Genomic DNA, 27,576 nt, shown 5'->3' on the forward strand with positions numbered 1-27,576 from the left:
TACACTTCAGGAATCAAATCATTCCAGTCCTCCTCGTCCTAACATCTTTGTCCACTGGGTCAGAATGTGCATGAATGTGACATGTATAGACTGGTTTAGCTATATTAATTTAATGTTATGCCTGTTTTTGCAACATTATTATAAAACAGCACACAGACACAAAAACATTGTTCAAAAAAACATTTAATTCGTTTGATGAAAAGTATTACAGTACACACTGATCCATTCAGGTTAAGTCACCAATTAAGAATAAATAACTGGTCAGGTTATTACGAACTCAGATTGTTTGTCTTTTTACAGTCACTAAAACAGTGGATCAAGTCACTATTCATAATGTGTGAGTGATGCATATCATTGTACTTCTTGACATTCTCTTTAAAACCCATACAAATTCTTTATTTCTTAAGATTGGTAGTTAGCCGAGAAGCAGTAACACATCTCTGGAGTTTATTCCCTTTTTTGTTGACAGCTTGAGATCATGAAGTTCTAAGATCAGCTTGCTGTATCCCACAGTCACTTAGCTGATTTGTAGTTATTACCAGGTAGAGTTAAGACCAGTATTAAAAGGCAACTTTGTCATATGCTATGAAATGCACAGGCAAGGGTGTAGATGATACAAATCTCTAAAAAGTGTGCTGTGAAAAGACTCAAGTAGAATAACATTGAAAACACTTGGTAGTGTGCACTAGTTCACCATTCTACAACACCTCATTCTGGTCCACTATCAGACTCGTACTGGAAGAACAGCTGACATCTCTTCACATGATATCAATTTTCATTTGAGTTGGGATGTCCCAAAATTCATAAACTATATTGCAATACTAAGTGGAGCAAAGATGGTTGTGAGCCCAAACAAGGCTCCCTATTCAGTTCTTCTGATGGGACAGTGGTTTGCCACCATGTTTTGGCACATGATTGGGAAACATAAGGTCAGGTATTTCTTTTTCTTTTCATAGGTGGTTTTCAGAACACTCACTGCTACCTCGACTTCTCGGTTTAGTAGGAAACCCAGAAGCTTTCTATGTATCTAAGTAGAAAAAGTAAAATGTAAAACATTTTTAGCCCCTTTTTAAAAAATAAACTTGTCAGTCCGTATATACTCTTCTGAAAGTAAGCCATTTTGGTCCTCTAATTTCAAAATGTACAAAACATTACAGCTCTCTGTTATAGTTTAAGAACAGAAAAATAAGTGGAGACTGTTTTACACAGAAACAACCTTGATTAGTGAAACGGACAGAGAGAGAGAGGGAGGGAGACTGTAAGAAGTAAGGTGAGGCTAGAAGGGAGTGGAGGTTTTGAAGCTCCCCACTGGGGAAGGGGTCATCCGGCCTGATCCGTTGCCCACATATGGGTGTAGGAGCTGGGAGTGCTCAGAGACACAATAGCCATGGTTGTTCCCAAGTGGAGTCTAGAAGTAGGGGACGGCGGTCAGCTTGTACCACTTGACCGTCTCCTTGGTGAGGTCAAAGTCTTTGACTTTGAGCGTGACGCCGCCCAGGTAGCAGTTCTCTCTCAGAGACTCTGCACTGAGCACGCTCAGTTGGAGCTCCCGCAGACCCAGCGACTCCTTGCTGTAGCCGCTGTACACCAGCTGCGGAGGAGAAAGTAAGCATCAGCAACAGCAACTAGCAAGACACAGACACAATCAGCACACCTACTTATGTACCCACATCCGTTCCCTTACCATTTCATTGAAAGTGGGATTCCTTGTCTTTCTGGAGATCTTTGTCTTGCGTTTGGAAGTCTTGTGTGGGTCTGGAAGCAGGTAGGTCTTCACATAGGGGTTAGGGTCCGTTCCATCTTCAGAGACCTAGGTGAAGAATGAGCCCCCCCAAAAAATTGACAGAAGAACATATCAACGTAGTAAATGGAGTAGGGTTTAATACAATCGGGTAGTGATGAGGGACTGATGACAGGGGTGGCCCTTCTCACCAGGTCTTTAATGTGCATGACCATGATGAAGAGAGTGCTGTTCCTGTAGGACACGGACAGCTTCACCTCCCCTTCCACTCTCCCTGAGGTGGGACTCAATGGTGGTGGCTCTATTGGAAAAGATACATAAAAGACTAAGATAAGTACAAGGGATAAGACAAATTAAACTAAGGACATTTTAATTGAGGGAATATATTTATTCTGGAGATACCATAGGTCTATTAAGTCAACATAAACATTGTTAAATAGTACAACAAGGATATCCCTTATAGTTTGGTGGGGATTCAAACCGATGAGCGAGTGACTTGCCTAGTGCTTTGGGTGTGGCCTCGAACCCTTCCGTTTTGTCATCTCTCGCAATGGGATGAAAGAACGTGTATATGAGGTCACACTGGAAAAGAAGAATGAGGCTCAGTGTGATGTCAACATTGCTGAGATTGATGGCCCGTGTGTGTGTGTGAGTGTGTGTGTGTGTTAATTATTGGTCACCTGGGTGACCTCTGTGGAGCTCCTCATTAGGTTGTGGACATAGCTGTTGAGTTCCACTTTCCTCTTGGAAGCCACATCCTTGATATGAGTGCGGCCCAGCACCATCCTATTAGGGAACCTGTAGAAGGCAGGGTTGGGAAGGACTTGTAACCAAGAAAGGTTGACTTACTTAAAAAAACATTACTCCTTGTTATTTCAAAGTTAAGAATTGTAATGACATTTAAGAATACTGTATGTGCAGTCAAAAAGTGTACATTATATTTAAGTTTCCTCGAGTCCAAAACCGTATTTGCGGACGTAATGGAGTATTTTAAGATTTCACTGTTGGGAGTTCCCACAGAGAACCACGACAGAGGACATGTGAACTAGAGATGGTTGGATCGTACCCTGGCAGCTTCCAAAGAGGGAAGAGGATGGACAGCTTGTTGTGGAGCTCCTGGAACTCGTCGAAAGTGCGGAAGACAAACTGGGGCTCACCCTGGCTCTCCCTCAGGATCCTCACCACATAGGTCTGAAGCAGGAGAACAGGAACGCAGCATGAGTGGAAAGGGCAAAGAGGCGAGGGGTGGGGGGAAAAACCACCCCAAACATATTTGAAGCCATAAAAATCTATTAACAACCCTCATACAGTATATGGGCCTGTTATCTTTTCATAAACCTGCCCTCCTGCAAGTTTGTTTACTTCCGGAATTTAATTTGGTTGTTTGGTTTTCCATATTTGAACACAGTGACATCAGTGTTATGGCTCATGAAACATAATTAACCTACAAGAATAATTGGTGATGTTTTCCACATAATAAGGACAAGTTGTTAGCCTAGCTAGCCCTTGTCCTACATGTACAACTGAAAGCACAAGCCGAGGTGTGAGCACTGACGTAATGCTTGTCAGGGTTGTATCTCTTCTGAAAGGAGAAGATGCAGGCGTCACGGATGCGCCCTTCCTGCTTGAGCGTGTAGGTCTTGGGCGAGAAGGATAGTATGGGCTCGTCATTGGACGGCAGGCCAGAAAAACGCAGCTGGGCCAGGTTGTGGATGAAGAAGTTGAACTTTGTGGCCATGCTGCCCAAACTGGACTCTATCAACCTGGGGATTGGGAAAATGGAGAGAAGAAAAATGAGAGAGAGAGAGCGATAGATAGGGGGAGAAGAGCGGGAAATAGAGATGGATGTAGAGATGAGAAATCAAGAAAACAAAGTATGTATGGTTCAGTACCTCAGCAGTTTGTCACAGTGCAAAACACTGGCTGTTGACCAGACTTTCAAACAAAATGTTGTACTTATTCTGAAAACAAGCCCTTAGCAGACCATCAAATGACAACTTTGTTGTTGTAACGTGATATACTGTCTCTCTGCTTTCTTTTCTCTATAGTTGTGCTGCCCTCTGTTGGTGACTAAGGTAGTACCTTGTGAAGAAGATCGTGGCTTCGGCATCTGTGGTCTGTGGCTGAAGAGCGTCATACACGTACTTGAGGTCCTGAGAGCCTGTCAGCTCTGGTAGGCCTGACTGTGTCATCTGACATGCACAGACAAACAAATTATCAACAGATACTGAATATAGGTTGATATTATTAACCTCACAGCACATACTAGTTCACGATGTAGAGCATATTTTAAGGAAATACAAACCCAGTTTGTAGCCCGCCCCATACAACAGCTATGTGTGTACTCTGAAAGTGTCTGACGGTAAAATTGGGTCATAAACCTGAATGATTTAAGGAGCTGTACACACTGCTAGAGTAAGCTCAAGGAATCCCTCGGCATACAGAGAGGCCATTTACTATCATGGCTCAACAAAAGGAAATTTCCAGGGCAACACCAAAGCATCTGTTATCCTGGTTATTTAAATGTAACTGAATAAGGGGCTTTTTTACTGGGCCACAATCATCAGGCAGAACATGAGAACACTGTACAGCTGGATGCCAGACAGAAGTCTTTATTCAATCTTTTTTTTTTTTTTTTTTACCTCTTCCATTATGGCTGTACAAAATGTTGTGCTATAATACCACCACAGAAGAAAACTTTGTGGGGTCACAGAGTGATAGGTAGGATATAAGATAGAGAGAAAGACAGACATAAGGACAAAAGACTGAGTCATAAAAGAAAAATGGAGGGAAAATGGGAGAAGATGGAAGGCATTGACTGGGGTCTCACCAGAGAGAGGAGGTTGAGGAAGAGGCCCGAGTGTTTCCTGATAAGATTGTAGGCCTGGGAGCACAAGTCTATGAACAGCTGGAAGCGGCTGGTAGGCCTCTCCCCCCCGTTAATGACGTAGGCCATGTCGGAGGTCAGCACGAAAGGAGCGCGATCCCTGGGAGCATGAGAACAACGGCAAGGGAAAGAGAGACCGAAAGACAGAGAGAGAAAAAGACACTGTCACCTTGTGTCTAATGTAACAGTCGAAGACTTGCGGGCACAACGCGCACACACGCGGAAACCACATCCATACACGGGAGACGGAAAACGCACCTCTTGAAACTGCCGAACATCTGGGCGTGTCCTAGGAACTTGCCAAAGTCGATGTGGAACATGTGGCCGGTGGATCGCAGCATGATGTTGTCGTTGTGGCGGTCGCAGATGCCCAGCACATAGGTGGCCACGCAGCAGCCTGCGCAAGAGTAGATGAAGTTCTCGGACGCCTGGTGGGACCAGAGAGAAAGGGGCAGGTTCGTCTTTCAGTACGATGCTCAGCCTTGCAGAAGCTGTGCTCACTGTTGTCTGGGTCCCTAAAGGCTTCACGGTTGCACCTTTTCATACTCGTCCTCAGCAGGGTTGTACTTGCGGAGCCACTCGGCCAGAGGCTTGTCTTTGAAGGAGCCCGTCACGCCGTACTCCACCTGAATCTTTCTAAGCGTGTCTGAAGACGGCACCAGCTCCACCATACCTGAAACACACGCACAAATAAAGGAATACTTGAAGAACATGAGTCCTGTATTTTGGTGTGATGTGAGTGTGTGTGTGTGTCTTACTATAAGTCGCTCTGGATAAGAGTGTCTGCTAAATGACTAAATGTGTGTGAGTGTGTGTGTGTCTGTGTGTGTGTCAGCGTATGGGTTACCTTTGTCTTTGCCAGTGGAGATGCATTTGAAGTTGACAATGCGGAGGTCCAGTCCTTCCTGTAGCCAGATACGGTCCATGATCTTTATCATCTGCAGGGCCAGCATGTCTTGTCTCAGGTCTTCTCCCACCTGATAAGACACATACAAATGATATTTGTAATTTATAAACATCCCTCTGCTGCATTTGTCAACCGCCATGCTTAATTTGTGCCACTTGGTGGCGCAGTATACATTTGGAGACCCAAAGTAAACCATAAACAGATGTAGGCTAGCCCAATGATCATATCAATTGAGACATGAGACATGATGAAAGACAGCTCCAACACAAGACTGCCACAAAAAAAATGTTATAACTAGTAGACTTGTTCTATCCACACACACAGTCTGTCTGGTAAGTTCTGGGGTGTCTTTCCTAAACTGCCTCCCACCTTGAACATGACGTTGATCTCCTCTCCCAGGGGGTCAGCGTTCACCAGTGCCAACCTCAGGGGCACGGCGTTGGAGTTGAAGAAGGAGCAGGACTGTTTACACGCGCGTGCACACACACACGTAGAGGGGGTGAGAGAAACGTGTGGTTAGTTACACAAGTCTTAGCCCTGGAGTACTGGCCTGCTTTTGAGAGACAAAGGTGGGATTCTAGTATTTGGGCCAAGAGAGCCTGATCTTGCGAGATCGGGGTCATCTCCACATACACACGCACGTACACACACAGCTGGAGGAAACATTGAGGAACAGTGCTGATGGAGCAGAATGCTCCCACAGAAAGAGACAGGAGTTGCAAGCCAGGACAGGAGGAACATTTCCACATTCCTACACATTCTTCCAAGGTAAGCCTGTCCAACTGTAAAAGCACCGGTCGTCTAGGTGGAGGGGGTTTGTACTTGACAAGACTTGGTAAGTCACTACAACACCTGAAGTTGTTTTATGGATTTTAATGGTACAATCTCTTCATACAACTTTAAATGGGGCAGAATATTATTTATTTTTTGAGTGTTTTGTAACAAAAGTCTACGATGTGGTGGGATTCCTGATTCTTACAAAGATAGAAGTTCTACACATTCAGCTTAACGTCAGCCATTGGCCATATTAGTCTCCAGTGTAAAACCACAGTTGTGTGCAACAGTGATATGGCTTTAGTGTTCGGGCCGAGGAAGAATTGTGGTTGGTTATGGTTGACTCTCAAGTGTGTGGGTTGTTGATGCAGGCCCACCTTCATGTTGAGCTCTTTGGCCACCAGGCTGGGGCTGAGGGGCAGTCTGCAACTGTTCCTCTGGAAGAACGACTGGACCCTCTCCAGACCCTCCTGGAGCACCACCTGAACACACATGTTGATAGGTACTTCAGTAGGTGCCCACGTATGGCAAACACAGTAAATACACATATAATCCTGCACCCTCTTCTCTCCACACCCCTACGCACCTGTCGCGCCGACCCCCCAGCCTGCCGGACCTTCTCGGCCAGCGCCCCTAACAAGGTGACCAGGCTGGTCTGCTTGTTCAGCTCCTCCCTGAGCCCCGCCCCGCACAGGTTCAGCAGCGCCCCGAGCACCTGGTCGTAGCGCCGGCCGAAGGCAGGGTCTTGCACTGCGTCCCTCAGCAGCCTGGAGGAGAACCGGGAGAGAATTCACAAGAGCAGTTCAAGCTCTGTCGTACGTCAGCTTGTGAGAGACAGAGAGAACAGAGGCGTACCAGTAGAGATAGTGGGCTATGTTGATGTTGCCTTGGGCCCGGGACAGCAGGAACATCACCAGGGCGTTGTTCAGGTGACACTCAAACTTCAATGCCTGCAGACCAATAACAAGAGGTAAAAGAGGGTCCTTATGGGTGACTCAAGTTTGGGGCACTGCAGGCGAGAGTGTTAAGTGGGTTTCAAGGTAAGTTCTTGATGTTTCAGTCGTGATACAACCTCGGATGTGTACGTGTGTGGATTGTTTACCTGCACTAACTGAGGGAGGTAGTCGGCTAGTTCATCATCACTGCTGGACTCAATCCAACTGACTGCTACTCTCCGCACCTCAGTGTCGGCAAACCTACAGGTGAAGGAGGAAAGGGTACAGTCTTATGTACAGTGTGTGTCTGTGCAGGGCTCAAAATTAACGGCGTCCCGTCATCGATGAAGAAGATATCTGGAACAATTCAACACAGACTAGATGTCTGGGACAGTTCAACACAGACTAGATGTCTGGGACAGCTCAACACATACTAGATGTCTGGGACAGTTCAACACAGACTAGATGTCTGGGACAGTTCAACACAGACTTTGGGTCGACTGCGGGACAATAGACCATAACAATATAAAATGCAGTGGTTCAACACGTTTAAAGCACAAGGCGAGTGAAACATATTACATTTAGCGCTAGCTTTAAATTCCATAAACTATGAAATAGGCTACCAATTACAAGTGCTGCTATGTGTTATGCGCTGCTCCAAACCTTTTATTGAAAACTTTTTAGAAACCTTTTTTTTTTTTTTTTACCTTTCGGAAAATATCGTTTTGTAACTTTTGTTTCAAACCTTAAGAAACTTTTTTTTTCCACACACATTGAAAGTAGAGGAGATAGGAGGAGAGGGAAGAGGAGAACAGAGAAGCCTAAAACAAAGTAGAGTAAAGCAGAGCACAAAAGCGTTTAGTAGTCCTCATCCTAGGACATCTAAATCACCTAGCTTCAGAACATAGTTCTATTCAAGTGCCAGATAGATACTGACCTACGACATAGTTACGCAAGCCTGTGCACACTCCCTGTGTGTATGTGTGAGTGTTTGAACATACTTGGAGTCAAGCAGCTCCAGAGCAGAGACTGGGGTCAGGGGAGGCCAGTGGTGCAGGAGAGCGTGGATCTCTGTCATGCTGCCCCAGTCCCAGCTGGGGGCGCTAGCCAGCACCTTGGGCAGACTGGATATGTACTTCCCACAGTGGAGCCGCTGGTCCCACAGGAGCTGGCGGTCCGCTCGTGTCAACCTAGGAGCAGAGGTGGAGGAGAGGGAGGTGGAAGAAGGGGGAGGGGGTGGAGAGAGGAGATAGAGAGAGGTCTCATATGATAAGGCTGTTGGAATGAAACATTCAAAACAGCCCAAATACAGAAATGTACTTTTAGCTCAGCTTGATGGAGTATGTTGCTTGGGAAACTATGATTGTGGATTTATCTCCCAAAATACTCAACAAACTATCAACTAACTACACTAGTAACTATGCACTTACCCTAACCAGAACCAGAGGTTACTCAACAAGACTTGAACTTAAGGTTTATTGATAGTTTGATAGTCTGAAAAGCACCTAGGTCCTTTAAATACAAGAGTAGTTGTTGACATTAAACAGAAAGTTGGATGTACTAATGTTTATTGTGACTCCTGGTGGTATGGTGAAGCTGATAATCTTCCACTGAATTCCACCTGTGCCTTGATAAGTAACCATCAGTGGTAGAATGTTGTCCTAACTACGTCATGTTACTTTCTGTCCTGAGGAGGAGCATTGAGCAGGTTTTGGGATGAAATGTTTGACTTTCACATGGTTAATAAGGTTGCACTGCAGTTAAGATACAATTATTATTCTTTCCTTGACTTAAACCACCAACATACCAGTACTGAAAACGATACACTTCTGATACTTCTGATATCCCATCCACTACCAGGTGCCATGATAACGAGATAATCAGTGTTATTCACTTCACTTGTCAGTGGTCATAATGTGATGGTTAATCGGTGTATATGCGTGTGTGCTTGCGTGTCGTACCCAAAGGTCGAGGCTCGGCTGCAGAGCTTTTCAATTTTGCGACGCAGGTCAGGGTCCAACTCCTCCAGGGTGTCCAGGTCTGGACAGGGGGTCTCTGGAGGCCCCACGTACAGCACATCCACCACCGGGCTAGGGAAGTCCACCTGAGGAGGAGTGGGAAGTGGGAAAGAACCAGTAACGCTGAGAAGTAAAAACATGTTGAGGTGGGGGGGATATTTTACAGTTACCTCTCCTACTGTAACACTGCAAATTCCCCCAGAAATCAATAAAGTGCTACTCCACTCTACTGTCAATTCTAGAAAGCTGTGGCTTAGCTGCACACAGCGTCTACCTGCAGTATGATCCTCTCAGCCAGGTTCTTCCTCCTGCCGGTGCTGGCTGCAGAGGAGCTCTCTGGAGACGTCCACAGACACAGCAGCTTAGTTCCCCTCGCCAGCACACTGGAATACATGGAACACATACAAACAAAGAATGTTGAAGAACATTTTGCAGACATAGCTTACATCACTTGCGTTCAAAAGGCACTAATGTGGCTTTTACAATCCACAGGCATTCACACACAGACCGACACTCACTCGACTCACACACACACAGACAAACCGCCAACATTTATTAAGGCAGCAGTTACGCAATTAACAGACAACTAACAGACATAAACAACACAAACACACAGTAAAATGTGGCATCCATTACCGTCTGAAATCAAACAGAGGCATGGAGACTCTGGCCAGCAGCTCTGGACCCTTGCGCTGCTTGTTGGAGTCGGGGGAGCTGCCGGCATTCTGGTTGAGGACCCCAAACAGGGAGAGACTCAGCATGGACTCCAAGGGTAGCAAGGCCACGGCAATGGGGAAGTTGATCCTGCAGGAGAAGGGGGAAGAGGGAGAGTGTGGCATGGTGAGAGGATGGCTTGAGAGAAACAGGGAAGGACAAAAAGTATTGCCTGAAATCCGAGGTATAGTGTGATAAAGGAGCACAGTTGTGGTTCTCTTACAGTTCATCCCATTTGATGTGGTAGAAGAAACTTTTGTAGGTGCCAACTTTCTTGGATTGGACTGGTTTGAACAGGTTCCTGCCGTTGTGTGTGAGGGCACACATCAGGTAGTACTTCTCATAGCTGCAAGAGAAAAGACAAATCTATTTACAATGGAGCCCACAAAACTGAATTCCAAAGCAGGTTATGTTCAAATGCAATATGAGAGAAAGGATGTGGAAATGATGACTATGTTATTAGAAAATATTTCACAGTGATCAATTCCAGCTGTTTGTATGGCACGCGGACGGAAATAAGTGCCGACTGTGACACACTGTCAACATAAATAAAATTCCAGTCAGTGTGATAGACTGAAACCCCAAAGAGAGGACAGCACTGAAACCATGAGTCGGTGGACGATTACAGCCATGCAGTATTTTTGGAAGGCAGTCTTGTTGTTGATTGAGGAACTGTTTTGGGAATTGCGAGAGACAAAATATTTTTTCGGAAGCTCTCTTTTTGGTACGGAAAACGTTCCGGTTGGCAAAAATAGCTCTTGGCTGAAGCCCCCGCTTGGAAGGATCATAGGAAATAGTCAGTTAAACCAGTTCCTTGCTGGGTTCTTTAAGGGTCTACTTGGTCAACCATAAAATAACCATGAGTTCTGTCATGCACCTTGGATGGGGACAAGAATGCGTCACTCCCCGGTCTCCCTTATGGGGCGAACAGTGTTCTGTGAATGGAAACATTGGCAAGCTTATACTGCAGACACAGGAGATGATGTCTGGGGGTGGAAGTTGATACGGTGACGGATGCGAGGAACAACACTGGAGATGCTCAAAAAGTTCAAGACAGAGGTGGAGAATCAGTGCTGTGAGGAGTTGATGTCTACTTTCAACCTCACTCTAAATAAAGACTCTATCATCTAAAACAACCAAATCCCCATAAGTGTACTACACCATACTAGAATCAATAGCAATAAAGGGTCAGATTTTAAGGATGATACAGGAACAATTCAGGACCTACCACTAAAAAAAGAGGTCACTTTAAAAGTAAAAAGTTGGGGTGTAAACAACGAGCTGACTGGATGAAATCTGGCAGAGTAACCTGACAGATAGCGTAGACTGATACTCCAGTCTTCCGGAACATTTCAGAACGGAGCTTTGTAAACTGCATATAGAATGACAGCTCATTTGGAACACAAAAACGATATTGAAATGTTGAGAGTATATGGTAAAGTGGCCTACTCTAACAAATACAATTGAAGATTCATTAGGAGAATTGTTGTTTAGCTAACAATACCACTATGCCAGAGCAGTGGGGGAGGGGGGGGGGGGGGGGCACTAGATGCTCACCTGCTGACCCAGTTGGTGGGTATGCCATGCATGGCGAACAGCGTGAACTGCAGGTGGTCCGTGGTTCCCGACGCCTCTTTACTGCTCCGCTCTTCTGCTTGCTCCTTTCCCTCAGTGTTCTGGGTGGAGGAGGAGCTCATGGAGGAGGAGGGAGGGCAGAAGGAGCGCAGGTAGAGATTGGAGACGTCGTAGACGGCCTCGGTCAGCATGGCCATGCTCTCTTCTATGGGACTGACGTGACCTGTGAGGGGGGGGGGGAGAGAGAGGGGGTTGGGGTTAAAGTAAACCAATACAAACAAGTGGTCTGTATGTGTGAGTGTGCAATAGTATGTGTCGTATTTATTTAAGTTATTTTAGCAACTACCATTTGCGGAGCCGCTTGTGGAGCCAGTCTGCAAGAGGAACATAAACAATTATTCCGTGAATCAGATCACTTCCGTCGGCAACTATGTCGACGGAAATGTATATGTTGTTTCAAATTGAGAGAAGCGCAAAGAGAGACAAAGAAAAAGAGCCGTGTTATCCACCTCAGGAGAGCGAGTCCTGGGGAGGTTGACCGAGCGCTTGACTCTCTTGGCGGCCTCGGTGATGGCCTGAGTCTCCACCTCGTCCAGGGCACAGCACAGGTTCTTTACCGTCTGCACCACCCTCTCCACTGTCTTATACTGAGTACTCTGAGGGGCACAGGGAGGCAGGGTTCAGCCTGGGTTTGAGCGTGTGTCCGTTAAAAGCACATGACGTGTCATTATCAGAGAGCATGTCTTCAAAGACTCTCAAGGTTTGCTACTGTGTGTGAACCAAAAACTAACCACTGGCACACATCTTAGATGGTCTGGGATAATGCATCAGAAGAGGACTGAGCTCCAAAAACTTACCTCGTTCTGCAGACAGATGTTAACTTGATTGTGATAGCCTTCCAGATAGTCAGACAGACCTTGTCTGGAAAAGAGAGAGGAATTAAAAACGTAGAGTTAAATCTAACCAATGAAGTGCCGTCCCAGCAACCATATTGGGTTCCAAAAACTGGGGTGCTCGGAGCAGGGAGATGTGTTCCTACCTGGTGACGTTCTCCTTAAAGGGCCTCTCCACCTGACCCAGGTACTTCTCCAGGTCCACAGCCGAGCAGTCGTCTTCCGCCTGGGTGTACAGAACACCAATGACGTACTCTGAGTATGGTGTAGTATGATTGGGGTGAGGTATGTGTGGTCTATACTGCGGAATGGTAAATGCCCTAACTAGGCCATGTCCGTATCCCAGTGGCATATAACTGTAACATTTCACTATATTGTGTGCAGCAGCAGTAGTGCTTCCATTTAAAATGCCCCACAATGCACAAACAAGGTTTATTCCAGTAAACAGCTACCGGAATTACATCAATTACCTTTTACATCACTGTAGCCATGATGGTCTACTGTAATTCAAGTTTAGATTTACCCCATGAAATATGAATACTAATTGCCCCAGGTGTGTAGGACAAAATGGACAACTTCTGATCCAACAGATCCATACTACTGCTACTGAAAAAAAGATAATACCGTTTTGTCTGAATGGCTGTAAAGTATGTATTTGAACTAAATGAAAGCTGTGTGTGTGTGATGGGGGATGTTACCGTGCGTGCCAGGTCCCTTCTCATGGTGCTCCGGGACAGCAGCTGCAGTTTGATCTCAGTCTCCCACTTTCTGCAGTTCTGGACGTACTCGTGACTGCCCAGGCTGTGCTTACTGTAGGGCACAACAGGGGTCCACAGTCACAACAGGACAACTGGCGTACCAGGGCTTGCCGAAAACATTACGGTGCCAAAATCTGTGACTGTGTTCTACTGAATAGAAGTGGGTATTGGTGATGGTGGTGCTAAGCAGCATGTGTATGGGTCTTGAACTTACTTTTGCATCGCCTCCTCCTGGCCACAGACCTTGAGAACGTAGGTGCTCATGTCCACCTGGCTGAGGTCATCGTGGACCCAACACAGGGCCTGCATGATGAGCAGCTCCACCGGAGAACTCACTAGGGAAAGGGTGGAGTGAAGGGTGGGTGGGGTTGTATAGGGATAGAAACATGAGTGTTAAATCAAGCCCACAGGCACACATACTGTACACACATAATTGCCCTTCCATACGGATTTGTGGCATGTGTCTTTCACAATGACATTTTTTATTGTTGTGCTTCGGCCAGCAATCCCTTTTCATAGTGATTAAAACTTTCACTCAGAACGCCTTCTCATTGTCATTGGACTTGTTTAATATATTTTATCATCTGTCATGTTCCAGTTACAGATCTGGGCTGCACACCAATGCGTAGGGAATGTTAGGGATGACTAAATCTTTGTTAAATTCCTATACTGCGATACAGACAACACCACAACCACATGCAGAGATGTCATTTCGGCCTGAATTAGATTTACTGGATGTTTTTAATTGGGATAAAAAGAGGGAATAAATTGGTCAATTAAAATGTATCAGGCCAGACAGAAAAAACTGTTAAACTTACCACAGACCAACTAAACAAGTCATCTAATAGTGATTTAATGTGGAAAAACTGAAATTTAGCTTTTTATTCTTTGCATCATGAGATGAGGACATTGGAAACTTTGTACTTTGTTCAAGACCCCTTATATTACAACATTTATTTTGTAGATCATTACCATAATCATATTACAATGGTTCACTACAAGATTTTATGGGGAATCTTGACCAATGGTAGTACAATATTGTTTTGAGGATAGGGGAAATGTTTAGATATTTATGTACATGTGAAACATTTCCTGTTAAGGCAATATTTGGCAATGACTGAAACCTGACACAAAACAGACTGTTTTGCAGGGGTCCTTGGCGGGGGCCCAACACACACACACACACACACTTTTTCTAAAACAGACCACCCCAAAATCCAGTAATAACAATCTCACAACTCACAGTGGAATGGAAAGTGGAATGTAGGCAAGTGTGTTTTTAAACCTGGTTTTGCTCCTTGCCCATTACTAGGTGCTGTATACAACATGAGTGTGACCTTTTTAAGGATGCGTCGAATATTGGACTACAACTAGCAAAACACTGAGGCTAGGCAACAAAGTACTGGAATACCGGTCAATGAGTGACACCGATACAAGGCTCACGTCCAACCAGCTGCCAGAAAGGTGCATGGTCCGGGGCGACTCTGGCAGGGTAAAGCAGAGCCCTCAGGTGTTATTGTTGAAATAGGAACAACAAAGAAGGAACGGGAAGTATTTACTTGAACAATGTCAATGCTTGGAAACCATTTCTGCTTTACTGCTGCATGTCTATCAAGGGATCATCAGGACAGAAAGAGAAGGTGAAAACAAGAGACTTAGCAAAAAAAATTCAAGCAAGCAAAAGACACACAAAAGGGAAGACAAATTAAGAACATATTCAAAACAGATTTTTGTTTCATTTGATAGCAGATTCCCAACTTAGTAGGTTCCTGCCCAGGCCCTCCATCATTCCCACAGCTACTTCCTGATGCAAGCTGCCAATAACCAGGATCTCCCCTCACTCCACACCAAGGTATGCTAGGAATCAGCTACCTCAAATTTGTGGCCCAATATGACGGGAAAAACTAGCAAAGAAAGAAAAAAGGAGGGAGAGCAGGATCTCTCTCTCTCTCTGTCTCTCTCTGTCTCTCTCTGTCTCTCTCTGTCTCTCTCTCTTGCTCCCTCTCTCACCTCCCTCTCTCACCTCCCTCTCTCTCTCTCTCTCTGCACCTCTCCCTTTCTCTTCCCCGATCTTAAATGAAGCCAGCGGCTTTCTGGCCTGGCTGTTAAGCAAGTCTGAGAGTAGATTAGTGTTGGCAGTCTGGAAGTGCATTCCCGTGTCATTTTTTTCCATACGTTACTGAGAGGAAGCAGAAACGCCGGTGGATGTGGGCCTGAGCGAGGCAGGGTGACATATTACAGGAGAGAGGGAAACGGAAATTGAATGAACAACACAAAAAGAGATCATCAGAGAGAGAGAGCGTGAACTTCAATCTGGCCTCTCTCTCTCATTCAATTTTTTAAGGGGAACTGAGGTTCATTGTTCCTGTGTGTAGATACACGACCTTGGCTTCTCCATTGTGGGCAATCTGGAGATCTAAACACAACAATCTAGGTCAGCAGAGCTGGGTAGAGACAAGGAAGTGAACCTAGACACTGCAGGTCACACAAGCCTGACTGCAGAGGAAAGTGGAGTGGAGAGTGACATTATTAATAAAAAGATGTGCGTATCTCTCAAAAAGGCAAAAATGTACCTTGGCTTGACAAGAAAGTACTATCTAAGCCACGTTTTGATACTGTACGTATATTTATTTCAAGTTTGTAATGGAGGCAATATAATGACTTTAAAAAGCATAACTTTGCTAGCATGACCACAGTCCCACAGCTAGAGCCCTCTGCAGGATTTTTAGGACCCGAAATGAGGGGCAGGGAAAAGCCAGCTGAAGTTGGTCACAGTTTGGAAAATTGCACACAAAAGTTTGGTTGAGATTAGCTACAAGAACAGAGAGTTAAGTCCAGAATCCAGTAAAAAACGTGGTCACAAGGGGAGATAGGTAGACCAGAGGCCAATGAAAAACATGGTCACAAACAGGAGGGTAGAGCCAGGGTCAGACAGACTGGCATTGGAGGGGCAACCCATGGAGGCGGGGCTTTGTGCCAGGGGTCAGCCAATAACAGTGTCCCCAGGGAGAGGTCTGTGCAGAATTGGCCAATGGGGGACAAAAAACAGAGGACCTCTTTGCCCAAAACAACACACCCAGGGTTGGGGCACAACCTTCTTTTGTGAAGAGAGGGAACGTGGCATTCTTCCCACACCAAAAAAAAAAAGAAAAAAGGAAGAGGAGGGGGGCAGGCAATTCAGATATTTTCCCCCGTTGTCTCTTATCTGCAATCTCAAGCAGTCTCAGAGGGGAAACGCCTGACATTTTTTCCAACTTCTCTACAGAGAAAGTGTAGATGCCAGAGACACATTTATTTTGGTTATAAGCCAGATATGTTGGGGGTTCACTTATACTCTAATACACTTATAGACATCCAGGACATCCATTTTGGTTCGTTAAGAGATGCTGAATAACGAAGGAGGGTTAGTAAGAGCTTAGCACAACGTTCACACGCGCACAACATCCATATCCACCCGCACACACACACACACACACCCGGTCCTTACCGTCGCAGGTGAAGGTGACAGGCTCCTGGGAGTCAGAGATCTCGATGCAGACCTTGACGCTGCAGCCGTTGTCTCCGCCCCCATCTCTCTGGGGGATGACGGCACTCAGCACATACCCTGGGTTTGTCACAGGGTCGTCATGAGGGAACCTGGCCCTAAGTCTGGGGGTTTAGAATCGATCCATATCAACCAACAGGCGGAATTCCTTTTACATACAAGTGTAGAACTGAGAAGATGGGACAGGTTTAAGGAAATGAGGAACTCTTTGTCCAACTAAAGAGAGGGCTTTGCTCGGGCCTGTCAAGTCCCCTCAGATCTTAGTCACATGGGGTTAAGGCTTTGTCAGTTTGCTTTCGTCGTCTTGTCATTTCCGTGACTAGAATATCTGATAATACATATAATGACAGTAATTACTATCGGAAATGATTACATCATAGGCAGTAGTAAACAAACCCTATAATATAATCATATAATTATCCAGGCATTTCCTTATGGGTTCCAATGTTCCACTATCAGCCAAACATTTTGTTTTCTTTTGGAATACACTCAAATCAGCCAATGCCTCTATGACTAAATAATAGATATTCAGAGTCAAATGAAATGACAGATGGTAAGCCCTCTCTCTTCCATGCTTTATCAGAGTTATTAGTAGTCATGCTCTGTGACGTTAAATTCTTTAGCATGCCAGATGTGACAGATAGGGTGGATCTGAGGCTCTGTTGAGGTTTATCACCCTGTCAGGGATAGATTCCCCTAACAGCTTTATCATTGCTCCACCCAAAGGGACAAAGCACAGACAGGGAACAATTCAACAGGCCCTTTCAACATGTATGACTGTGCACAAAAAACCATAGAGTATTTGTGGACATGGTCATATGGGATTAGTTACAGACGCACTCATGATACTGTTGTATCACACATATGTACACACATTCTTACATTGCTACGTCTTCACAGAAGGCTACAACTTCAAGGTTTTGGGCTTCCTTTTCTTCCAGGGCGGTGCACTTGGTGAGTACTTTGTCACTTCCCTTATTGTGCTGTAAGACAATAGAGAAATGGTGAGCAGGCATGAACAGATCAGAGCAACAGGTCACACGAAACATTCTCAAAGAGGAAATTCCGAAGTTGTCCAGAACATCCTTGATATTAAAAGTCAACATTTTACATGCTGAACAAGATGAATTTAGTTTCTGTTGTCTTGCTTGTAGTTTGAATGGCTGAAGTGTTATGTTCTCAAGATGCATGCAAAAAATTGCTTTTTTTATATAAAGACCTTGGAGCCATAAATCCTGCTAAGTGAATAAACATGTCAGTAAGGGCAAAGACTAGGACAGGCGACTCACACACAGGCACACTAGGACAGGCCCCAGGGAACTGTGGATTCCTGGAGGCAGTGTGCAAGCTGACAGGAACACCTCACATTCTACTAGGGTCTGACTACTGGGTCTAAGAACGTGTTTCCTGTCCAATAGGAAATGACAAGTAAAAGTCCACTTCCTGATTCACACCGGGTCTGCAAAACTGCCCATTCATCCATTGGAACACAGCAACATCACTCAAAAGATAGATTTTGATTAGAATCTGTGGGAAATGGAGGGAAAAATGCCTGGTATGTTTTTATAAAAGGTCCGTCTACAAGTCCACAAAAGAAGTTTGTTATCTTCCATGAGATAACAGAAAAGCATCAGCTACTAGTGTCATAGTTCACAGATTTTCAGTCATTCAAACGTACACCAAGTCAGTGAACCTTGACCTGGCACCTTGTGACTTCTGAGCTATGATTGTATGAAAAATCATACATTTCTGGTCATTTTAATTTGTCAACTGAATTTGGAGCAGTCAACAATTTTAGATCATGGAGATTTATTTGTGGGGGATAAACAGGTTTTGGGCTATTAACATTAACAGATCCAAATATACCAATCAGCCTGCAGAACAGGCTTGGCCAGAAGAGCGATCAGTCGCTCCGATAGGCCACCTGCATAACGCAACACAATGTCTTGGCAGGGTGAGACATTGAGCGTATTAGCTGCGTTTGTGTTCAATTCATGAGGTTTGCTTTTGAAGAAACAATGAGGCACTAATCCAAAGAGAGAAAGATTGCTGACACACACAGTCCTAAAAGCAGTTTCACACACGCACAGTCACAGATTCAGCACACACACACACACAGTCCACAAGTCCAGACACCGGGCTGTACAGTTGGACAGTCCAGCCTTTGTTTCGTATCCTGGGTCCTGACTGGTGTTTATTGGGCTAGAGTGTCACTGGTCCCTGAAGGGACGGGGCTGGCCCATGTGACCGGCTCACACACACCAACTAAATCATTCATCCTCTCTGCTACCATTTTATCAGCCTACTGTTCCGACTCTGATCTTTTCATAAAAAGAGTCTCTGTCCATTTCTGAGTTGGTCGCTAATGTCTCCCCATACTGCACTGAAGTCAAAACCTGTCAGCAACATGCTGATTAAAACTGTTATTCGAAGATTCTCAATGATGTTGTACATTGCTTTACTTATAGAGTGTGTGCCCTTTTGACTAGATCTTGGCGATTATGCAGTATTAAGATCAAAGTTTGCTCTGATACCAGCTGGGACTAGTGAATGTGAAAAATGGAACCCCCATGTAAGTCCAACTTCCTATTTACAAACAATAAGTTATTATTTATCTACAGATTATTACTTCCACTAGGAACTTTGAACATGTATATTGTTATAAAGGTTTGTGTAACGTTCTAGGTCTGGGAGGCCTCTCGATAAGAAATACCTAGGACTCCAAACAGTCAAGTCACATGTTCACTACAGGACATTGCAAGTTATGGCCACTCCTCTTCCCGTCTTTCCACAATAGCCTTTCAGTTTGTTGTGACTAAAGGTGGCAAGCGGCGAGACAAACAGCTGTTTTATCAGGTGAATGACTGAGTTTGCACAAGCACTGCGTCGCCTATGTGCCCGCTTCTGGCACTTTGCAGCTTCCCTCTCATAAAAAGCATGATGGAACACTTGTCGGACACGTGGTTATAATTACGCCTTATAATTACCAGATGATTGCACTTAATGACGGTGGTTTTCTGAAGTTTGCAGAGGTGTGGAACGCTTGTTGAATTGTTGAGTGGAAAGTGCTAAAAGGTTGTCTCCAGCTCAGAGATCTCAGCTCTTTGTGTGTGTGTTTAATATACAGTGTGTGTGTGTGTATGTGTGTGTGGGCTATATATAATATTATAGCCTATATATAATAATAGAAACTGTATACACACATACATCTTTCACATGGGCCTACATATGCTAATTTTAATACACTAATTCACTGCCCAAAGACTGTGCAAAAATGTAGGCCATCTACAACAGGCATGCATAATGCCTGGCTGCACACAAAGACGCATAACAAGTGTGCACAACAGTGACAATGTATGCACGATGACAGGGCATAAAAATGTGACAATTTCTGAGAAGCGGTCCTCACTGCAGAGCAGATGGTGCTGTCCCTGGAGTCTGGGTCGAAGCCCGCTCCATGCTGGGTAGCCCTTTCAGCTTTTTGACGCAGACTGCTTGGGGAGTTGGCCTGACAAAATGTTGTGCTGTGAGGCATGACTGCTGGAGCAGAACATGTTGTTTGTTTGACTATGATTATTTAAAGGCCAACCATGGTATTAGCTTGCGTAGGTACACACACTTAACAGAACTGGACGGGAACATAGAGAAAAAGTTCACAGAAAAAAAATCTGAGGACTTCAAAGTTCAAGATCATTTGTTTGGGTTTTATACAAAGGCTCAAATCCACCCTCTTTCAAAAACCCAATGCCAAGTGTTGCCAACAGTGGGTTTACTTACATCCAACCACTGAACATTCAGACTGTTAATCTCAGGGGTAATGACAATAACAAACAGCACTCTGGCTTGAGTGGTGTGGGTGGCACCGGATAGTGTCGATACGCTAGAGCTAGATGACATAAGGCAGGGACTAGGAGTGTCTGATGTCGGAGTCTGCACAGTAACTCTACACCAGCTTCGGGCCCTGCTGGTTAAGGGTGCTGGTTGGCCCACTCACGCACACACACACACACACACGCACAAGCCAGGCCTACGTGAGAACCATGTTGTCATGGCAACGTGAGTGGTGGCGCTGAGCCAGTCTGGGGCTTGTTAGATGAGTTGCTGGGGGGGGCACCAGGGAGTTGCATGGGCTTGCTCCTGCTTATACCAACCCTGCTCCTGGCAATCGGTCTGTTCAACTGGCAGGCAGGAAGCAGGCAGATAGTGTGGCAGAATACGGATGCACACACACACACACACACAACACAGACAAAATAAACACGCTGATAAAAAATGTTTGAGAATAGACTTGACATCTCCGATGTGTAGTGCATCTTCCTGGGCAGATTATATGCAACACAGTAGCCAGACCAGAACACACACAAAACAATCCGCCATCTGTACACAAAGGTGAAGCTTTTCCAGTCTTATAGGTACACAGGTATTTTAAGAGCCATTTGATACACATCGACGGTAGACACACAGACCACAAACCAAGCGGTAACTACACAGAATCCTGCTATAACCCATTTGGTCTAGTGCATCATTCAGCACGCTTCTCTCCACATCCCCAGGGCTTCCTAAGGCGCATATAAATAACTGTGCGTTATTTAATGATGAAGACGTGAATCATCTAACTCCTCATCATTCAGTCTGATTTGTGATGATACTGCATTGCCTCAATTAAGCCTGTGCTAGCTTAAAATGTAGAAACTCCTCTTTAATCTTTAAAAGTGGAGAAACTGAAATGGACTGATCTGTCCCTGTGTTTTTCTGAGCCAAGGCTGATTGTTGTTTTGTTTCCTATTCAAGATTGTAGACAAACGGATGGTGTAAAAACCTTGTCTTGTGCATTCAAAATATTTTCAGCCTTCTGTGAGAAAAGGCAACATGGATTCTGGTCTGACACGAAGCTACACGATGAGACAGGCAGGATTTCTGCAATGTCACATGAACACCCAATTACTAAAAGAGCAGCAGGTTCAAGCTTTGTTCAACCATTCTGAGGAAATTTACAGCATAGCCCTCAGGGCACATTAAAGAAATTGCAACAGTACACGACAAAGAAAGAGATGTCATGGCTGTATAGAGTCGTGGCTGTATAGAGTCATGGCTGCATAGAGTTATTGTGCATTACATTAAGATACTGTAGTTTCTAATAAACTCTGCTCAGTACAGATGGATACTTGGAGGCAACATGACAGTTATGGTATTCTGTGCCCTATCCCAAATACAAGAAGGATGAGAAGTCTTTAGTGAGAGTAACTTCTGTATCTTTTGCATCTGTCTTCTTCAAAGATAAAGCCTTTCATACTTTATAACACTAAGGTATGTTTTTATTGGGGTATAATTGGGTTCAGTAGGTTGGGTGCTGTTATTATGAAAGTGTGGCATGGCTCATTTCTGTCTATGAATTAGGCATACTCGTAGATTGTTTGTGTATTTTGACGCCTGTCCGAGAATGATAGGGGTCATTAAAATGCAATTTCGTTTGAAGGCATGTCACTGCACATTGAGTAGCCTACGTATAGTGACCCACTGAAGAACCAGCTAATGCTCATGTGTCCCTCTAAATTTCACCATTAACTAGTGGTTTGGGCTATACTGACTCAGATGTGATGGTTAGTGTTAAGGTTTGCCAATGTATTCTGTGTCGGGACGTTTGTAAAACAAACAGTTTGAACTGTTTGATAAAGACACAGTGACCAATGATGTACCTGATTGTTTGGCTTGTGCTGGGAGGACGTCCCTGGGATGTTGAGCGAGTGGCTCCTGGTGACGGCGGCCCCTGTCGATGCCCTCCGAGGCTGAGCGCGTGCCATGAGCTGCCCTTTCACCTCAGTGGAGGGGCTGCTGTTACCCACATTCTCAGGCTCTTCGAGCAGCACCGCGTCCCAGGGGTCACTAGCGGGCCCTCCCACTCTTGTCACTGCACCCCCGGAGGCCTGGAGAGTATCCTCACTCTCGGCCTTGCGCTTGTTGAGGGGGTCAAGATCCAGCCACTCAAATCGGTTGGAGCTCGGTGGATCGGCAGGTGGCTGGGGCGGGTTGGGTGCGAGGGAAACAGTGTTGGCGGGCGCCGAATCCAGGTCTGTGCTGGCCGACCTCCCGTTCTTCAAGTATTCCGAAGTGCTGGCGATCTTGTCAAAGAGTTTGGCCATCTCTGGTGTGACCGTGGGCTGCTGGAAGACCAAGGGCGCTGCCGCCTGGAGGGGAGCAAAGCCCATGAAGGAGGACTGCTGGACACTGATGTTGATGAAGGGAGGCATTGCCGGGGAGAAGCCATTCTGGAAGGAGCAAGAAGGCTTGGGGAAAGGAGCAGAGGGGAAGATGGGACCTTGTGGGTGGGACGGAGAGGACACATTGGAGCTGGAAGGTGTGGAAAGCACGGGTGTCCACTGGCTGCTCTGGAAGGGAGAGGGGTTACAGACGTGCCCCCCCGGAAAGGAAGCGCTGAGGTTGAAGCCGAGCAATGAGGAGGGGCGGGATGCCTTGCTGTTGGCCCCAAAGGTGTCGTCCAGAAGGAGCTTCTCCAGCTCCTCATTGGTCAGTTTGTTCACATCAATGTCATGGAACTTGTCCTTCTCTGCCCTCTTTTTAAACTCTGACTCTGGGAAGAAGATGAGGTCCTTCTCTGGTCTGCTGCTGGGAGGAGTGGGTCTGGGAGCAGCAGCAGCGGAAAGAGATTTAGTGGACGACAAGGGTTTGGTGGATGCCGAAGAGGAAGAAGATGTTGCTGCTGGTAGTGTGTGTCTCTTCTCCCGTTGCAGTCTTGCTAAGGCCTCCGTCTCCATGCGAAGGGCTTCCTCCTTATCCACAACCCCCTTTGGTTGGGGTACATCCAGCTTAATCCCATTACCACTGGATATCTGGGCCATGGTGTCAGCTTGAGGAAGCCATGTACCTGGAGCTTGAAGGTCTGTGGTGGTTGTCAAGAGGCTGTACAGGAGGACCAGATTCAAACACCTGGGAGAGGGTAGAAGAAGACTTCAGGTCAAAACTAAAGCTGATGTCAAATCCAATAGTCTGCAGAAGAAGCAAAGGAAAAGAGAAAAGAAAAAGATGGAATTCACCTGTGAGACGCGAGGTGCAGAATTGAGGAGGACAGACGTACAGTGGAAAAGAGGAAATGATGCCAGATTTTCCGCTTTCCTTATTCTACAGGGAAAGGGAAGATGGGATTGGGCCTACATCAAATGTTCTTTATGCAGAAAACACATCAGCTTCTTAAACTCACTTGACTTACATTTAGGCTAATATTACGGCCCATTTTAAAGCTTCCCCAACACACACCCTGAGGTGTCAACATCTATCTATCAACAACAGATGGGAGAAATTGAAGGCTGTTTGAGTCACGCTGCCTCAAGAATTCATGACACCCATATTTACAAAATGCCCCGTCATGGTAAAGGCGAGTTCTTAAAACGCCCGTTAAAGTTTAGTGTTCCTGAATTGCACAGGGATTGTCACATGGGTTGCAGTAGCCCACAACTATTCACTATTCAGTACCAGCTATCCAGCATTTGCTTTCCAGTATGATCACAATCAGTGTAGTGTAGTTCCAGGGACTTATTGATTGATAATTGGCCTGCTCACGCCTGTCAGTGGTATTGGAGTAAAGCCGTAAATAAGGGCAACTAACTAGATCTAACTCTATGCAATGTTCGTGGTTAAAACGGCATCCACACTTCATAACACTCCATCCAGTAGATGGAGATCTGTTATTTTCTGTGCTGCTGTCATTACTGGAAAAACAATTTCCCAATACAGATGTGGAGCTAACAAGATCTGATGCCATAAGCTCTCAAGTCTAGTTACTTCCATGTTGACAGAAAGAGCTCAATCTTTCCAATAACTGTATTTGTCCTTCCAACTAGACTGAACCTAATTCAAAGGGGTCTTTCAGTGTAAAGAAATCATCCAGTATGGTTCTAGTAAAAGATATACTCATCAGATCTGTGCCAATCATTGCAGGCTAATTGCAAATGATCTACAGGCTTGTATACATGTAGGCGTGCCCACTTCAAGATCCTCAAATAACTTATTGTTTCGTGTTTTCCAACTATTATCTATTAATTATAATAGTTCACAGTCACACAGTCTGACCTCCTTTTCTAAGGCTTCACCAGTCTCTCCTGAGCTTCCCCTCCTATTGTGGGGACAAAGACTGGCTGTGCCTGGGCTCAAGCTAGCCTAGTGCTTTTGTGCGCTGAGGAATTTGGAGTGTAAGTCAGCCAGACGGGTTTCTCTGTTAGCATTGCGGGTGCTGCAACCAAAGCATGTCTTATCAGCTGTGCTAATATCGGAACCTAGGGAAACTGGAACTCCAGATATTGGCAGAGGCTTAGCTCAAACATTTGTCTACTTAAAATACACCCTTTGATGGTTTTGAACAATCTTTGGGTAGGTCATATTGGTAGTTATGATAGTTTGCTCTTTATTCATTCCTTTTATGGCTTATGGTGTTCAATATTGTTAAATGTGATCAACACAAGCCAAGTAGGTTAGCATTGTTGACAAATGTACATCGAAATGTGTGAAGTGGACAGGGACTATGTCCACTGACAACCTAGACTATCACAAGAAAAAGTCAACTTAACCCTCTGAACAAAAGGTCCTGCCCTCAAGACAGGCATGTTTTCAAAGTCCATATAAGGCAATAAAATTGTTTTGATAAAGTCAACTTGGAGAAAATAAAAATGAATATTTTGTCCTCAGCAATCTGATTCTGTCCCCAAAAGAACGTTAGTTTCCCTTCTTAAAGTATGTAGAAGACAGATATAGGCTACTTGACTGTAAATCTCAAGTGGAAATGTAGGCTGGACTGGAATAATTTAAGGATGGTTCAAGCAAATGGGATGTTGAGTTCTCAGAGACCATTTATTCACTCAAATTAACTTGGAATACTGTCTTTTTCCCATGAATGATTTCCTAAATTAAACCACATTTAGGAGTATATCATGTACCAATATGCAACATTAACAAACCACTGGACATCCGTTCAAAGTACAAAACAACATGTTTAAGACTGGAATAAGTAACCAGGTCATGTGTGCTTTGAATGGATGCACCTGCCACTCAAGTCAGGACATCAATATAATTGTACCCATGCAGATTTTCACCCAGGAATATTTACCTGGCCATTTAAACAGATTACCCAAACAAATGCAGTGAAGATAGATTCAAGCTAAACAAAAACCACACACAGGCCTACATACAATGATCCAATACCAAAAAACAACTGCATATCCACACACATCTACTGTCTACACATTTTCCAAGGGCTGCATTTCTATTTAGTGTGCAAAAGAGAAGCTCCCTTGTTAAGAGATTTAGAGGGACACATGAGCATTAGCTGGTTCTTCAGTTGGTCACTATACGTAGGCTACTCAATGTGCAGTGACATGCCTTCAAAAGAAATTGCATTTTAATTACCTCCTCGTACAGGCGTCAAAATACACAAACAATCTACGAGTATGCCTATTTCATAGACAGAAATGAGCCATGCCACACTTCCATCATAACAGCAAAATCGCATCAAAAATACGAATTTCAATTGAACTGTTTTGCTGGCCAGTCAGAAAATATTATTACATAAAAATTATTCCTAGCTTCCACAAAACTCAAATTTCCTTAAATAGCTAGCCTTAAGGACACTAACAGTCAAAAATAAAAACCAATGAATGTACCAAAATTACAGTTAACGTGTGCTGTCAAGAAAACTATTTAAGCACAAAGAACCATCTAGCTAGTTGGATTTATGGCAGTTAATGGAACCAAGCAACTTGTAATCACTATGAAGGAAACGCAGAACTGTCACAGCAAACTTTACTAGCCTTAAAGACAAAGTATGGCATGCGAGAAAAAAAAATCGCCGTGGGTATAACGTGTATACATAATGAGCTACTAGCCATTAAAATGTGTCTCTTGTCATACTTAGTCGTTCGAACTTTGCACAACAACACAGATTCAATTATTTAAAACACAGACACAGACCTGCCAAGTTGACAAAGTGAAATTCAAGAAGGAAAAAACTGTTTTGACGCTTAATCAAGGCCTAAATGACCGGGACATATATCAGATTTCTAATGTTTAAGGTATTTCTAAACTTTTACATATGAATATCTGAAATTAACACATTTAATTTCATACCTTTTAGCGGTACGATAGTTGTAGCCATTTTCCCTCAGCAGCAATTTTTGTCCCTTCACTTGCGCAGACACAACGTCAGATCCTGTTGAGGTAGAACGTTTGTTTTTTTGGCATGGTAAAATTGTGAAACAGCGTCACCGTGTGTTTAAAAAGTGTTGCCAAAATAACTTTTTTTGTGTGATGAACAGATGAACAGAATGAATATTTGAATAATTAACTTTTGGTTATGTCAGTATTCATGTTATTATTTGAGTGCCTGAAACATTAGTACCGCTTCTGTTTCACAATAACATTTGCTGTGTAAACTGTTGTATATTAAATTGCATCTATTGTTTAAGCAATGTATTCACTCGATTTGTTTGTAATTTGTTCCATACTCACATTAACGTTGGAACACAAAGTGTAGCTGTTGATGGTGTACAATTAATTTTGCAATTCTGCGAGAAAGGGTGTTGCTCTATTTTGGTCACTCTACTTTTGCTCATTATGTATATCTAAATTGTTTTATCATTGCTTTGCAAAATTGCAAATGTACGAATTTGTATGCTGTCAATTCAATTACATGCTTTTATTCAGAGAGCACATCGTTACAACCGTAAATCTGCCCCTTTGGAGCCGTAAAAACGGAAAATGTACCTGTCTACACGCTTTAGCCTATATATTTATGAATGTTTAGGAATCTGTGATGATAATAAAATT

At 44.5% G+C, this 27,576-nt stretch overlaps 1 protein-coding gene across 2 annotated transcripts; it reads right to left on the bottom strand.

Moving 5' to 3' along the window:
- Window positions 1-165: 165 nt before the first annotated feature.
- pik3c2a (phosphatidylinositol-4-phosphate 3-kinase, catalytic subunit type 2 alpha) lies at window positions 166-26,954 on the bottom strand. 2 transcript variants are annotated; one of them, XM_047035070.1, is made up of 34 exons: window positions 26,878-26,949; window positions 23,799-23,883; window positions 22,443-23,691; window positions 17,629-17,729; window positions 16,690-16,850; window positions 13,417-13,537; window positions 13,143-13,254; window positions 12,591-12,670; window positions 12,409-12,472; window positions 12,061-12,207; window positions 11,898-11,925; window positions 11,534-11,774; window positions 10,200-10,322; window positions 9,899-10,066; window positions 9,537-9,645; window positions 9,206-9,348; window positions 8,246-8,434; window positions 7,412-7,505; window positions 7,165-7,259; window positions 6,896-7,076; window positions 6,687-6,791; window positions 5,905-5,997; window positions 5,476-5,605; window positions 5,165-5,301; window positions 4,887-5,056; window positions 4,572-4,728; window positions 3,824-3,933; window positions 3,297-3,504; window positions 2,808-2,932; window positions 2,422-2,539; window positions 2,242-2,323; window positions 1,933-2,042; window positions 1,685-1,810; window positions 166-1,591 (listed from the first exon to the last, which is right to left on the bottom strand). In XM_047035070.1, the coding sequence occupies exons 3-34, from the start codon at window positions 23,601-23,603 to the stop codon at window positions 1,409-1,411; spliced, it is 5,172 nt and encodes a 1,723-aa protein (XP_046891026.1). In that variant the 5' UTR covers window positions 23,604-23,691; window positions 23,799-23,883; window positions 26,878-26,949; the 3' UTR covers window positions 166-1,408. The 2 variants fall into 2 exon arrangements, with proteins under 2 accessions (XP_046891026.1, XP_046891027.1); XM_047035071.1 differs by lacking the exon at window positions 23,799-23,883 and having other exon boundaries at window positions 26,878-26,954.
- Window positions 26,955-27,576: the final 622 nt, after the last annotated feature.

This window comes from Hypomesus transpacificus, chromosome 14 (genome assembly GCF_021917145.1).
Source record: "Hypomesus transpacificus isolate Combined female chromosome 14, fHypTra1, whole genome shotgun sequence".
Lineage (NCBI taxonomy): Eukaryota > Metazoa > Chordata > Actinopteri > Osmeriformes > Osmeridae > Hypomesus > Hypomesus transpacificus.

Bases quoted from the DNA above. Each gene is read 5' to 3' on its own strand.
- pik3c2a (XM_047035071.1), bottom strand. From the start codon at position 23,603: ATGGCCCAGATATCCAGTGGTAATGGGATTAAGCTGGATGTACCCCAA. The intron at 7,260-7,411 runs GTAAACAATCCA...ATTGGTCTGCAG, and splicing joins ACCTCCCTCAGTTAGTGCAG to GCATTGAAGTTTGAGTGTCA. The intron at 2,933-3,296 runs GTCAGTGCTCAC...CTCCTGCTTCAG, and splicing joins ACAACCCTGACAAGCATTAC to ACCTATGTGGTGAGGATCCT.